Consider the following 15,923-nt stretch of genomic DNA (forward strand, 5'->3'; position numbering starts at 1 on the left):
GAGACCAAAACTGCACACAGTACTCCAGGTGGGGTCTCACCAGGGCCTTGTACAGCTGCAGAAGGACCTCTTTACTCCTATACTCAATTCCTCTTGTTATAAAGGCCAGCATGCCATTAGCCTTCTTCACTGTCTGCTGTACCTGCATGCTCGCTTTCGTTGACTGATGTAAAAGAACACCTAGATCTCGTTGTACTTCCCCTTTTCCTAACTTGACTCCATTTAGGTAGTAATCTGCCTTCCTGTTCTTGCCACCAAAGTGGATAACCTCACATTTATCCACATTAAACTGCATCTACCATACATTTGCCCACTCACCCAACCTGTCCAAGTTACCCTGCATTCTCATAACATCTTCCTGACATTTCACACTGCCACCCAGATTTGTGTCATCAGCAAATTTGCTAATGTTGCTTTTAATCCCTTCATCTAAATCATTAATGTATATTGTAAACAGCTGCGGTCCCAGCACCGAACCTTGCAGTACCCCACTGGTCACAGCCTGCCATTCTGAAAGGGACCCGTTAATCGCTACTCTTTGTTTCCTGTCAGCCAGCCAGCCAATTTTCAATCCATGTCAGTACTCTGCCCCCAATACCATGTGCCCTAATTTTGCCCACTAATCTCCTATGTGGGACTTTATCAAAAGCTTTCTGGAAGTCCAGATACACTACATCCACTGGCTCTCCCTTGTCCATTTTCATAGTTACATCCTCAAAAAACTCCAGAAGATTAGTCAAGCATGATTTTCCCTTCATAAATCCATGCTGACTCAGACTAATCCTTCTACTGCTATCGAAATGTGTCGTAATTTCATCTTTTCTAATTGACTCCGGCATCTTTCCCACCACTGACATCAGGCTAACCGGTCTATAATTCCCTGTTTTCTCTCTCCCTCCTTTCTTGAAAAGTGGGACAACATTAGCCATCCTTCAGTCAGCAGTAACTGTTACTGAATCTATAGAACATTGGAAAATGATTACCAATGCGTCCATGATTTCTAGAGCCAACTCTTTAAGTACCCTGGGATGCAGACCATCAGGTCCCGGAGACTTATCAGCCTTCAGACTCAACAGTCTATCCAACACTGTTTCTTGCCTAATATAAATTTCCTTCAGTTCATCATTTACCCTAGTTCCTTTGACCACTTTTACATCTGGGAGATTGATTGTGTCTTCCCTAGTGAAGACAGATCCAAAGTACTTGTTCAACTCATCTGCCATTTCCTTGTTCCCCATAATAAATTCACCCGTTTCTGTCTTCAATGGTCCAATTTTGGTCTTAACTATTTTTTTGCTATTCACATACCTAAAGAAGCTTTTACTATCCTCCTTTATATTCTTGGCTCGTTTACCTTCGTACCTCATTTTTTCTTGGCGTATTGCCTTTTTTTTTATCTTCCGTTGCTCTTTAAAAGCTTCCCAGTCCTCTGGTTTCCCGCTCATCTTTGCTATGTTATACTTCTTCTCTTTTATTTTTATACTGCCCTTTACTTCCCTCGTCAGGCACAGCCGCCCTTTACTCCCCCTAGGATCTTTCTTCCTCTTTGGAGTGAACCGAACCTGCACCTGCATATAGTCTAGGTGCAGATTGATGGGACTAGGCAGAATAGTAATTCTGCATAGACTAGACAGACCGAAAGGCATGTTTCTGTGCTGTAGTGTTCTATGATTTTATGATTCAGACCACCTGTAAAATCCTTAAGACTGACCTGAGCTAGTAGCTCTCCATAGGGTAACATCTCCCTTCAAATGCTGAATCGTCTTCCTGCTTTCTGCACAGCCAGGTACTGCCGTGGGATCCAACCTGTAGCCCAGCCCAATAAATGAAACAAACTGATTCCTTGCCAATTGAGACCCTGCTCAGAACCATCAAATTTTATGCCTCTGGAAGAGGCTAAGTTAGTGCTAGTACTTTGCTGAAGAATCAGAAGTGAATTCCAGTCTCTAGAATAGGGAAGGGATTTTCAAACACTTGAGTGCCTGCTGCTTTTCCATTTAGATGAAGGCTGATCAGTAGATCAGTGGCCTTCCTTCGGTGTCCATCGTTAGATATCCCATCATGCTTCACTGGCGGGTTACCTTGAGTCACTTAAGGAGACATAGCAAGCCAGTAGACTGAAAAGTTGATTACAAAGAGTGATATTAAGGATGAGCTTGAAGGCGCAGAAAGAAGTATGAGGAGGAAATTGTGAAGTTTAAGGCTTAGGATGCAGTAGATATGACTACCATTGGTGGAACAATTAGATGGAAAGCTTACAGAATTTTAACGGTTGCAGGAGGTTACAAAAGAGGGAAAGCACAAAAGGATTTGGAGAAAAGGTGAGAATTTTAACATATAACTTTTCCATATCTGGAAGGGATTTGGATTTTCATAAGCAGGGGTATGAATGAAGGAATTGTAGTAATACATTCATTATTGTAGAGAGGTGCTGTGCTATTTCCATCTTTCTGAAAACTACGAGTGCTTTTGAATGTTCTGTGCTTTGAAGGACCATCCAGCTCCTCTGCAATGGGGTGTAGGAAACAAACAAATTTGTTGTAGGTAGAGGATTTTATATATAGAAGAAGCACCTTGAATTACCCAAATTAAACTTATCCCTCAGAAAGGTATTACAAAATGGAATGGATTAGCCTGTGGTCTTACTTTTACTTCTCAAACTCAGCAATTACGAATTGATATCAAATGGAAAGTTCCCATTGGCATGTTAGCATTTTAAAAATAAATAACTACCAGCATCACTTAGAGGCATTCATCTGAAAAGTTGGTTCAAGTTGAATTCCTTTTTTGGTTGAGTGTTACTTGGCCGTTCTATCCGAATATTTGGGATCAGGTTTGAGTGAGGATTAGTGAATGAATAGTAATGAATGAGCCATGCTTGCCCGCCCCTACCACTATTCTCATTCATTAACACAAGTGATTCCTACTCTGTACTATCAAACAAAGGAAAATAGACTCTTAAAGGTATGCATCTAGCATGAAATTATCAGCAGCTTAATACTGGGGATGTAGATATATGCCATCACACTAAATATGTTTCTTGATTTCCAGTTTCAGAAGCAAGTTAAATCAATACAATGTTTTTTTAGATTTTGTTTTGTGAAAGGGAAGTTCATTGTACAGGTTTATATTTAAATCGTTGATTGCTTCAAGACATCCTGAGGTGGTTCACAGTCTGTCACATGACTGTTCTTTAAGTTTTATAATGTAGGAAATGCCGGCTTTTTGTATCGCTAGCTCCCACAAGTAGCGTTGTAATAGTGGTGATATCATCTTAGAAATGTTGATGGAAATAATACAAATTGGTTGGGCATTGGGGAGAATATTTCTCCTCAGATAGTGCATTGTGAAAGGAAAGTGTGCATTCAGACCCAGTTTAACATCACAGCATAAAAATAACAGCTCTGGTAAATCAATACACACTTTGGTGCTGTAGTGGAATATCAGCCTAGACCTGTTGCTCTGTTTTCTGGAATGGGATGTGAACCCATGATTTTCTGAGTCACTACAGCCCTAGGTTAAGGGTACTGATACTGGTTGCAGCAATTTCTTGCAGCTCATTTGAAGTCTGAAAATTAGGGGAAACACTCAATAGTCTACTGATCTGTAAGGCTTAAGCTGCAGTCAGAACCTCTAGGGGGATTAGAATGAATTTTGTTTAGATTCTCATTGCACAAAAAGCAAAAGAAGATAAAACTGGAAATTCCAATGATCTGCTGTATTGGAAGCACCAGACTGAAGTTTATAACTCATTCAAAGTACTCTCTTTATTGCCTATTATGCTGCTTAAATCCAGATGCTATTTTTAATTCAGTGTGCAGAGTTAATATCTAGTAGTTCAATAGCTAAGACATATTGGAAGGCCTAGATAGAGTGGATGTGGAGGGGATGGTTCCATTAGTGGGAAAATATAGGACCTGTGGGCACAGCGTCTGAGTAGAAGGACAGAGCTGAGGAGGGTGTTTTAGCCCGAGGGTGGTGAGTCTGTGGAATTCATTGCCAAATAGCCTAATTCTGCTCCTATGCCGTATGGTATTATGATTGCTCAAATGTGTTTCTTTATCTTCATTCATGAATGCACATAATAAAATTATTCACAAAATACATCAGGTAACTAATGATCTTTAAAATGAATTCAAAACACTAAATTTTAAACAAAAATTCCACTTTTTTTTCCATTTCTAGGGAAGGATTTAGATTTTCATCACAGGAAGCTGCCTCAAGTTTTGGAGATGATCGCCTCTTGATTGAAAAGTTCATTGATAATCCTCGGCACATTGAGATACAGGTTAATAAGCTCAAAATTGAAAATTCTTTTCAGGAAAGCTTATAATTAATTATGTTTGCTGAAGGACTATTCTGACATCTGCAGAGCACAGATTCAATGGTAACTGAGATGTGGCAGAAATTTCTGCCTGACAGAGTTTACTGAATTTTCATAGTGCAGCCTAGTTCCTAATGGGAATATTATAAAGCATTACACTGCTGCTCTCTTGAGGGTAAGTGTAAACAAGGGTCAGAATGTGGTCAAAGCAAATCCTGTATATTTAACTTAACTTCTTAAGTACACAAATGGCAACGAGAAGCCTCTTTTATAGGGAGGTAGAGCGGGACAGGTCATAGCACCAAATAATCAGTAGCCTCTTTCAGAGAAACTATATGATCGCTGGCGCAGGAGTAATGGTGAAGGCATCACATTGGTGCATGCTTACATTGCAACAGAATAAAATGCTTTCCTGTAAATGTATTTGGCAAAAAAAAGAATAGATGACACAGCCTGAGTGTCAAAAATGTTGAATCACCTCACATTATCATATCGTTTGTTTTGATGAGGATGAATGCTCTCCGTCGTTCAGTGAAGCTTATTCAGGGAGAGGGCAAAGTATGCATGTTAGTAAGTGGCCCATCTATGTTCTTGACCTGTGACAATTCAGTTGATCTTGGCTGGGGTGTTGGTTATAAGGATAGAGGAACATGAATTACTTCTTCATTTCTCTTTGCTATCCTGCTGAAAAAGATGTGGATATTTTTGCTAGGGATACTCAGCTGTGATAACCCGAGGTAAAAAGTGTATGGGTGCAATTGTAAACGCCCACACGTTACAAGCAGGTACATCGGGCTATAGTACTGGTTTCAGGAAATCAGAGTTGAGATGTGGTACTTGGAAGAAAAGTGACATTCAGGGAGAAACAAGTAAGTGACAAGAGATGGATAATAGAAACAAATCCATACATACCAGGAAGCTTGGGGAAAAAAATATTCAAATGATCATGGATAATTAAACAAAATTGTTTTCATCCAATTAAAAATCTCACTTCAAAATAATCAGAAAATAAGAAAGATGATGTTGGGTTTGATTTATTAGTTAAGCTCTTATCATGACCACTATTAACAATGTTAAAACAATACGCAGTTACCTTTCAGAAGCACTTTACTCCTTAGGTTCTCGGAGACAAACATGGTAACACATTGTGGCTGAATGAGAGAGAGTGTTCCATTCAGAGAAGGAATCAGAAAGTTGTAGAAGAGGCACCAAGGTAAGTAAGGCCTTCCAGAGCCAATCAACGATACCTTGCTTCATTGTTTTATAAATCTTGAGTAACATAAAGTCATGTTACTCATTTTTTTGGATCCTAAGGTCTCTATTAACAACCTCGCTTTTTTCTGGGAGTGTCACTCTAGATGCTTGAACAGGCTGGATCTTCAACTATCCACCACAGAGGGAAAGACAAAAAAACTGAGTAGTGTCTGAGTACTATTGCTCTTTGTTTGGCCAGAATCTTTGGAATTCTTACCGCAAAAATGGTGCTGATTATATTCAAACAGAGGTAGATAGATTTTCAGATAATAGGGAAACCAAGGGATGAGAGATTAGTGCAGGCAGTGACACGGAGGTAACATTAGCAACATTAGAAAGTATACTAAAGGACTGAGATAAACCAATGTGGATTTATGAAAGGAAAGTCAAGTTTCACTAATCTGCTGGATTTCTTTAAGGATATGATTAGTAGACTAGATAATAAAGATACTGTGTAATTAGACTTTTGGAAGTTTTTTGATGAAGTTCCACACCGGAGGTTGGGAAGTTAGGTTAGTACACTTGGATTGGGAGGTAATGAGCTGATATTGGTAGGGATTTGATTATCAGACTGAAAGCAAAGAATGGGAATAAATGGACTCTTTTCATGTTGGCGGGCTGTGATTTGTGGACTACGGCAGAGCTTGATGCTTAAGCCCGAGTTACAATCTACATTAGTAATTTGGGCAGAGTGAGCTAAATGTTATAAGTTTAGTTGTTTACTGAACCAAGTGGGGTTGTGAGTTAGGGGACAGTCTGTAAAGAGGCTTCAAAAAGATATGGAACAGCAGACAGAATAGGCCAGAATGCGGCTGGTCCACTTTGATAAATGTAACTGAGAAGCAGACTTGAATACCTCTCTCAACACTCCCCATCTCCTCTTTATACTGGCCAACTTGCCTCTCCATTCTCAGCTCTGAGACAGGTTTCTGAACCAAAACACTTCCTCTTCCTCCCCCTCCCCCCACAGACACTGCTCAGCCTGCTGACTTCCACCAGCAGACTGTTTGTTACTCCAGAAAAGCAGAGTGTTTATTAAGTATTGAGAATGGATAGTGTTACTGTTTGGTACACTTATCACCAAAGGCCAGTGCACAAGTACAGCAGAGGCTTAACAGATCAGATGTATAACAAATGGGTTTGAAAGCAGTTATAAAAAGTCTTTTTGCAGTTATGAGCTGATAGGCAGCTGTAATGTACAGTTTTGGTCCCTTTACCCAAGAAGGGATACACTTGTCTTAGAGACAGTGTAGTGAAAAATTCACTGTGCTGGTTCCAGGGAAAATGGGGTTGCCAATTGAAGAGAGATTGAGTAGACTGGAATTCTATTCTCCAGAGTTTAGAAGAATGAGAGGAGATCTCATTAAAATTTACAGAAATGTTCAAAGGCTCGGCATGCAGTTTGAAAATAAGATGTTGGCCTTTGAGGATTGAGATCTGGAGAAATTTTTTCACTCACAGTGTTGTAAGCCTTAGGAATTCTGTACCAAGAGAGCTGCGAATGTTCTGTTATTGAGTTCATTCAAAACAGCAGCTAATAGATTTCTGATTATTTAGGGATCGAGAGAGATGAGGATGATGCTGGAAAGTGATGCTGGAGCAGATCACTATGGTCTCAATGAACGGTGGAGTCAAGTGCCTACCATGAAATGTATATTCCAAAGCAACACACACCAAAATGCTGGAGGAACTCAGCAGGTCAGGCAGCATCTATGAAAATGAATGAACAGTTGGCATTTTGGGCCGAGACCCTTCTTCAGGACTGAGAAGGAAGGGGGAAGATGCCAGAATAATAAGGTGGTGGGAGGGGAAGGAGGCTTGCTGAAAGGTGGTTAGGAAATATCAAGGGCTGGAGGAGAAGGACTCTGATAAGAGAGGGGAGTGGACCATAGGAGAAAGGGAAGGAGGAGGGGACCCAGGGGGAAGTGATAGCAGGTGAGAAGAGGAAAAGAGTTAGAGTGGTGATAAAAGTGAGGAGAATCCAATTTTCATTTTTATTTCTTCATGGCATCCTAAATCTGCCTCATACCGGGGTAGTGTGGACAATAGATGATAAGTGCAATTATATTTATTTGGGTTGTATTATGTGGGGCTGCTAGCATCATGAATTGTGCTACAGGCGAAGTACTAGAGCTCTTAGGACTGTTTTAAACTAATATGGCAGGGGAATGGGAACCAGTATGACAGAGCTGAGGATGAACCAGCAGGTTTACAAGTAGATGATGGATGTAACATGAATGTAAGGAAGGACAAGCCACTGATTGGGTACAAATGCTGACAGAGCAAAGAGTTAAATTGTACCTCAGAGACAAAACTCAAAAGGGCGAAGAATGCAGGACTGAGGGTATTGTATTTAAATGTGCATAGCATTTGGAATAAGGTAGATGCCATTACAGATTGGTCGGGATGACGTTGTGGGCATTAAGGAGTCATGGCTGAAAGAAAGCCATAGTTGGAAGCTTAACGTCAAAGGATATGCTTTGTATTGAAGGACGGGCAGGAGAGCATAGGCAGTGGTGTGGCTTTGTTGGTAAGAGATGGAATTACATCTTTGGAAAGAGGTGACATAGGGTCAGAGAATGTTGAATCTTTGTGGTTGGAGTTATGAAATAGCAAGGGTTAAAAAGCCATTATGGGAATCATATATAGGTCTCCAAATAGTAGCCAAGATGTAGGGTAAGATTACAAAGGTTGCTAGAAAAGGCATGTAATAAGGGTAGTGACACAATTGTAATGGGGGACTTCAATATGCAAGGGGATTGGGAAAATCAGGTTGGTGTCAAGTCGCAAGAGAGGGAATTTGTTGAATGGATATGAGATGGCTTTTTAGAGCAGCTTATGCTTGGGCCTACTTAGGGAAAAGGCTTTCGTAGATTGGGTGTTGTGTAATAACCCAGATCTTATTAGGGAGCTTAATGAAAAGAAACCCTTAGGAGGCAGTGATCATAATATGATTGAATTCCTACTGCAATTTGAGAGGGAGAAGCATAAGTCACGTCTATCAGTATTGCAATGGAACAAAGGGAATTACAGTGGCATGAGAGAGGAGCTTGCCCAGCTGGATTGGAGAAGGATACTGGTGGGAATGACGGCAGGGCAGAGATGCCTGAAGTTTATGAAAAAAGTTCACAGGCACAGTATAGTTATGTCCCACAGAGGAAGAAGTTCTCAAATAGGAAGGATAGGCAATTGTGGCTGACAAAGGAAGTTGGGGACTGCATAAAAGCCAAAGAAAGAACATGTAAAATAGTCAAAAGTGAATGCAAAGTTAAATGATTGAGAAGTTTTTAAAATCCAGCAAAAGGCAAGTAAAAAAGTTATAAGAAATGAAAAGATGAAATATGAAGGCAGACTAGCCAATAATATAAAGCAGGATACCAGATGTTTTTTTCAGTTATATAAAGAGTTAAAGGGAGGTGAGAGTTGATATTGGACCACTGGAAAATGATGCTAGTGAAGTAGTAATGAGTAAAGTAGAAACAGCAGATGAACTTAATGGGTACTTTGCATATGTCTTCATTTTGGAAGATGCTAGTAGAATGCCAGAGGTCCGTGAGTGTCAGGGAGCAGGAGTTGTGCCATTGCTATTACAAAGGAAAAAGTGCTAGGGACGCTCAAAGGCCTTAAGTCACCTCGGCCAGATAGACCACATCCCAGACTCCAGAGTTGCTAAAAAGCTAACGGGTGCATTGGTTATGATCTTTCAGGAATCTCTTGATTCAGGAATCTCTTGATTCTGGCATGGTCCTGGAGGACTGGAAGATTGCAAATGTCACTCCACTCTTTAAGAGGGGAGGAAGGCAAAAGAAAGGAAATTATAGGCCAGTTAGTGTAACCTCAGTGGTTGGGAAAGTGTTGCAGTCTATTATTAAGGATGAGGTTTCAAAGTACTTGGAGACTAATGATAAAATAAGTCAAAGTCAGCATGATTTCTGCAAAGTGAAATCTTGCCTGGGAAATCTGTTCGAGTCTTCTAAGGAAGTAACAAGCAGGGTGGATTAAGGAGAGGCAGTATTTGGTTTTCAGAAGGTGTTTGATAAGGTGCCAGACATGAGTCTGCTCAACAAGATAGAATCCTATGGCATTACAGGAAAGATACTGGCATGGATAGCAGAATGGCTGACAGGCAGGAGGCAGCGTGTGGGAATAAAAAGGACCTTTACTGGTTGGCCATCAGTGACTAGTGGTGTTCCTCAGCTGTCAGTATTGGGACCGCTATTTTTCACATTGTTTGTCAGTGATTTAGATAATGGAATTGATGGCTTTGTGGCAAAATTTGCGAATGATACGAAGGTAGGTGGAGAGGTAGGTAGTGCTGAGGAAGAAATATACTTGTAGCAGGACTTAGACGAGTTGGAAGAATGGGCAAAAATGTGGCAGATTGAATACATGGGAAATGTATGATAATACATTTTGGTAAAAGGAACAATAGTGCAAACTATTATCTAAGTGGGGAGAAGATTTAAATATTTGAGGTGCAGAGGGTCTTAGGAATCCTTGTGCAAAACTTCCTGAAGGTTAATTTACAGGTTGAGTCTGTGGTAAAGAAGGCAAATGCAATGTTGGCATTTATTTCAAGGGGAATAGAATACAAAAGCAAGGAGATAATGCTGAGCCTTTATAAGAGATTAGTCAGGCTGCACTTGGAGTATTGTCAACAATTTTGGACCCCATATCTCAGAAAGGATGTGTTGTCATTGGAGAGAGTCTAGAGGAGGTTCATGAAGATGATTCCAGGAATGAAGAGGTTAACAACATATGAGGTACAAAAAAGCTGGATGAACTCAGCAGGTCGGGCAGCATCCATTGAAAGAAGCAGTCAACGTTTCGGGTCAATACCCTTTGTCAGGAATGTTGGGCAGCTTTGGGCCTGTACTTAGTGGAATTTAGAAGAATGCATGGGGATCTCATTGAAACCTACCAAATGTTGAAAGGTCTGGACAGGGTGGATGTGGAGAGGATGTCCCCCATGGTGGGGGTATCCAGAACTAGAGGGCACAGCTCAAAATTGAGGTGTGACCCTTTAGAACCGAGGTAAGGAAGAATTTTTTTAGCTAGAGAGTGGTGAATCTGTGAAATGCTCTGCCATAGACTGCAGTGAAGGCAAAGTCCATCCGTATACAGTGGCATCAAAGGTTTGGGCATCCCCAGTCAACATTTCTGTTACTGTGAATAGTTAAGTGAGTAGAAGATGAACTGATCTCCAAAAGTTATAAAGTTAAAGATGAAACATTTATTTCGACATTTTATGCAAGATTAGTGTATGACCTTCATGGAAGAGTCGTCAGAAGAAGACCTTTCCTGCATTCTCACTACAAAATTCAGCATCAGAAGTTTGCAAAGGAACATCTAAACAAGTCTGATGCATTTTGGAAACAAGTCTTGTGGACTGATGAAGTTAAAGTAGAACTCTTTGGCTGCAATGAGCAAAGGTATGTTAGGAGAAAAAAGGGTGCAGAATTTCATGAAAAGAACACCTCTCCAACTGTTAAGCGCAGGTGTGGATCAATCATGCTTTGGGCTTGTGTTGCAGTCAGTGGTACGGGGAACATTTCACTGGTAGAGGGAAGAATGAATTCAGTAAAATACCATCAAATTCTGGAAACAAACATCACACAGTCTGTAAAAAAAAAAGCTGAAGATGAAAAGAGGATGGCTTCTACAACAGGATAATGATCCTAAACACGCTTCAAAATCCACAATGGACTACCTCAAGAGGCGCAAGCTGAAGGTTTTGCCATGGCGCTCACAGTCCGCCGACCTGAACGTCATCGTAGATCTGTGGATAGACCTCAAAAGAGCAGTGCATGCAAGATGGCCCAAGAATCTCACAGAACTAAACCCTTTTGCAAGGAAGAATGGATGAAAATCCCTCAAACAAAAATGGACTCTTAGCTTGCTACAGAAAGTGTTTACAAGCTGTGATACTTGCCAAAGGGGTTGTTACTGAGTTCTGACCATTCAGGGTGCCCAAACATTTTCTTCGGGCCCTTTTCCTTTTTTGTTCTTTTGAAACTGTAAAAGATGGAAATAAAAAATAATCTTGCTTAAAATATTAAAGAAATGTGTCATCTTTAATTTTAGGCCTTTTGGATATCAGGCCATCTTTTACTCGCTTAGCTATTCACAGTTACAGAAATTTTGACCGGGGTGCCCAAACTTTTGCACATCACTGTATTTAAGGTGGAAGTTGATCGTTCCTTGATCGGTCAGGGCATCAAAGGGTATGGTGAGAGGGCAGGTGTATGGAGTTGAATAGGATCTGGGATCATCTGTGATGGAATGGTAGAGCAGACTCAATGGGTTGAATAGCCTAATTCTTCTCCTTTGTCTTATGGTCTTAAGTACATCAAGGTTGAGAAGATTTTGTAGTTTTCTTTCCCATATTCATTTCTCGGGGTAAAGCTTATATTCAGATGTAATGAGGAATGTCTATGAGCGTGTTTCAAAGGGGCACTGAATGTGTTTTAGCTTTGCTGTAAGCTCGAAGTCGGTGAGTGGAAGAACTTGTAGTTGGTACTGTCAAAATGTGGGAGCCAGATTGTAGCTAATAATCTGACAATTACAGAGATTTATGGGAGTAATGTTTTGCATTATATGGTTTTTTGTAAATTTCAGAAATGCATTTCCTGAGTTTAGGAGAATCTTTGTGTGCTGTCAGGCATCGGAGATTGAGAAAATCATATTCGATACAAACTAACAAAAAAAGATGTCCTTAAGTTGTTATGACAGCTGAAAATTATCTTTGCTTACCTTTCTTTGCTTATTCTGTGTCTCATTATGCTTCCAGTGATGAATAATGTGCTTTAGAAAAACAGCGGAATGCTTTAGTTTTAAGCATTAGAATTTTAAACAGAGGAAGGCATTTCTCCGTGTTAGCATATTTGCTGTGAGAATCGTACAGCTGATCATTTTCTCTTATAAAATTAACAAAGGTGCTTCTCTTGAGGCATTGAGAAGAGATTTTAAATTAGTCAGCACTATATTTACATCATTGATGTAGGGTGATTTATATAAAAAAAAGGAAATTTGTGGCTCTGAACATCAGAAGTTGAAGCACCATGCTGGCAGTTAAATGATGCCTTAATATCAAGGACAGCCTCTCTCACTTGCCTTGGGTGCTCTGCTTTCTGTCTATTTTTGTGACTAAGCTACAGATGAGATGAGAAGGGTGGTGGTCCCGTCAAACTTGCAGAGCAAAGGCAGAGATTTTCTTTAAACTACTTCCTTGAATCTTGTTCACTGGATTATAGACTGTAATGACTCGGTTTCATAAGACCTCAGCTTATGAATGTTTCAGTAGTATTGGAAATAGAAGAAAGTGATTGTTAGTTATTGATCAAAGAAGGAAACCACATTTCTGCTATGTCACCTTTTCAGCCTTGGTCTTTGATAAATGGGTTTATTACTGTCAGTGCAAATATATGGCTCTTCTGTAGAGAGAGTTAAGTGCACCAAGTTTCTGGGAGTTCACATTTCAAATGATCTCATCTTAATATCACCTCCCTGAAAAAGAAGGCACAGCAGCACCTTCACTTCCTAAAAAGATTGAGACAAACAAGGTTCTTTTCCCCCCCCCCCCACCCCCACACATACATCTTAACTGGGTTTCACTAGAGCACCATTGAGAATGTCCTGACAGGTTGCATCTCCATCTGGTATGGGAGCAGTTGAGCATTGGACCGGAAGTCCATACAAAGGGCTGTGAGAACAGCTGAGAGGATCATAAGGGTCTCCCTTCCATCCATCAAGGACATTTATCAGGAACACCGCAGACAAAGGGCCCTTAATATTGTTGAGGATCCCACCCATCCATCCAGCATCCTCTTTGACTTTCTACCGTCAGGCAGGAGACTACAATGCCTAAAAACAAGAACGGTCAGGATGAAAAACAGTTTCTTCCCCCAGGCCATAAATTCTGAACTCCCTGCTGCATCGTGTCCAAAGTGTCTGCTCCGTACCTTACAATTTCTAAAATCGATGCACTTTAGTTTTTTATTCATATGTGATTCATGTGTAGATTTTATCCTTGCCTTCATAAGTTATCGTGTATTATGTGTGTTATGTGTACTACTGTGCTTTACACTCTCGTTTAGAGAAATGTCTCGATTCTATGTATATTATATGGTTATATATATTATATACATGTGTATAGTTAATGATAGTAAACTTCACTTGGTTTGACTTGAGGTACAATTTAAAAAAGCTTCTTACATACCATACATATAGTTCAAATATACAGTTCATACATACAGTAAAGCAAAACAATAGCAGATTGCAAAATAAACTGTTCCATTTACTGAGAAAATTCAGTGCATGCAAACAATAAGGTGCAAGGCGATAACAAGTTAGAGTGTAAGGTAAAGAGTCCATATTATCATTCTAGGGGGAGTGCTCAATGGTCTTAGAAAAGCAAGATAGAAGTTGTCCTTGAGCCTGTATTCAGGCTTTTGTATCTTCTGCCTGATGGGATGGAGGGGGGGGGGGGGGAAGAAGAGGGAATGTTGGGGTGGGCAAGATCTTTACTTATGTTTTCTGCCTTACCAAGGGCAGCTAGAATGTCAACAGAGTCCAGTTTCATTGTTATGCTGGGCTGCGTCCACAACTCTTTGTAGTTTCTTTCGTTCCTGGACAGAGCAGTTGCCGTACAGAGCGTTGCTGTGTTGCATACAGACAGGACATTTTCCATGATGCATCAATAAAGATTGATGAGCATCATGCCAGATTTATTTAGGATATAGAGGCATTGGTGAACTTTCTTGGCTGTGGTGTTTTTGAGGTAGGACCAGGACAGGCTATTGGTAATGTATGTTCACTCCAAGGAACTTGAAGCTTCCAGCCTTGTTAATGTAAACAGAGTATGTGCATTTCCCCCTGCCTGAAGTCAATGACCAGCTCTTTTTTTTTCTTGCACGGTCTTTTCCAGTGTAGTCAGTTCAGGTTTTCTTTAAATGCCATCAGTATTGTAATGTAGGGAAATCAGCAGCCAAGTTATTATACACAGCAAGAGAGAAATGATCAGATAATCTATTTTTACCAAAATTCATTGAGGAATAAATATTGGCAAAGGACAGTGTGAAGATCTCCCCTGCTTTCCTTCAAAATAGCTTGGAATCTTTTATATCATCCAAGAAGACTGACAGTGTATGCCAGACAGTGTTACACCTAACAGCATAGAATTCCTTCACTCCCACCGGCTGATGGGGCTCACCTAGATCAACCAGATGAGTGTCTGGAGGGGATGGGGGGGGGGGGGTTCTTAAACCATTGTCTTCAGAGGTTGAAGCACAGACCACTGAGTCACTCATTTGTTGCTAAACTGTATTGTGCAAGTCTTCATACATTTATCTTTCTTTTATTGCAGTACTTTTCTAGATCCAGACACTCGAAGAGCCATGGGAGAGCAAGCAGTGGCGTTGGCAAAAGCTGTCAATTATTCCTCTGCTGGCACTGTTGAATTCCTCGTGGACTCTCGGAAGAACTTTTATTTCCTAGAGATGAATACTCGACTTCAGGTATAGAAAGATGCTTTTCTTTCTTTCCTTACAGAGTGATGAATGGTTACCAGAACACTCAGTGGAGAACTGTGGTTTTTATTTAGCCTGTGTGGAGCTTGCACCGCAGGGAATATTTAAGTGTTCCCACAACCAATGAACTCACTTTCAAAGACTCTTCATCTCATGTTCTCAAAGTTTATTATTTATTTATTTATATGATCATTTCTTCTTTTTGCATTTGCACAGTTTGTTGTCTGCAGCACTCTGGTTGAAAGGCCTAGTTTGGTGGTTATTCATTGAGTCTGTTACAGTTACTATTCTATAGATTTATTGAGTAAGAAAATGAATCTCAGGGTTGCATATGGTGATATATATACACTTCGATAATAAAATTTATTTTGAACTTTACTTTGAACGTTTAATAGTCAAGTCACGAAACGGATGCACTTTCAGGGTAAGAGAGATATACAAATGAGAGAGGGAGGTAAGAAATAGATCAACATGACTGGGAAGATGAAGAAGAATGGGAGAAGGCATGTGTGAAGCAAAACACTAGCATGCATTCTTGTGCTGATTGGCCTGGTTTTGTGAGCTGTAAGTTCTGTGTAATTGCAGTTACTCTTGCTGTGTACATTGCATTCCCTGCTTCAAGTAACCTTAAAGACCTTGAGGGGGATACAGTTAAGTGCCACAGAGGGTCAGCAGTATGTAGCTTGTCTTTGTGCTTTGATATTTTTCCCACTTGGCAGCCAAAATTTCCCTTAAGATTTTGCAGTACTGAATCCATGCTGTGTTACACTAAAATTGATGCTGGTGTCAGCATTAAGAATCAGGACTTTTTGAAAATG

The 15,923-nt window shown here is 40.3% G+C and overlaps 1 protein-coding gene across 2 annotated transcripts in view; it reads left to right on the forward strand.

Moving 5' to 3' along the window:
* pcca (propionyl-CoA carboxylase subunit alpha) overlaps positions 1 to 15,923 on the forward strand; it is a 463,897-nt gene that overhangs the window by 217,937 nt on the left and 230,037 nt on the right. For both annotated transcript variants that reach the window (XM_059970514.1, XM_059970515.1), the window contains 3 exons: positions 4,186 to 4,288; positions 5,443 to 5,537; positions 14,943 to 15,093. In XM_059970514.1, the coding sequence (XP_059826497.1) occupies positions 4,186 to 4,288; positions 5,443 to 5,537; positions 14,943 to 15,093 (349 nt within the window). The remainder of the gene's footprint in view (positions 1 to 4,185; positions 4,289 to 5,442; positions 5,538 to 14,942; positions 15,094 to 15,923) is intronic.

The sequence above is a fragment of the Hypanus sabinus genome, chromosome 5, assembly GCF_030144855.1.
Source record: "Hypanus sabinus isolate sHypSab1 chromosome 5, sHypSab1.hap1, whole genome shotgun sequence".
In the NCBI taxonomy this organism is placed as follows: domain Eukaryota; kingdom Metazoa; phylum Chordata; class Chondrichthyes; order Myliobatiformes; family Dasyatidae; genus Hypanus; species Hypanus sabinus.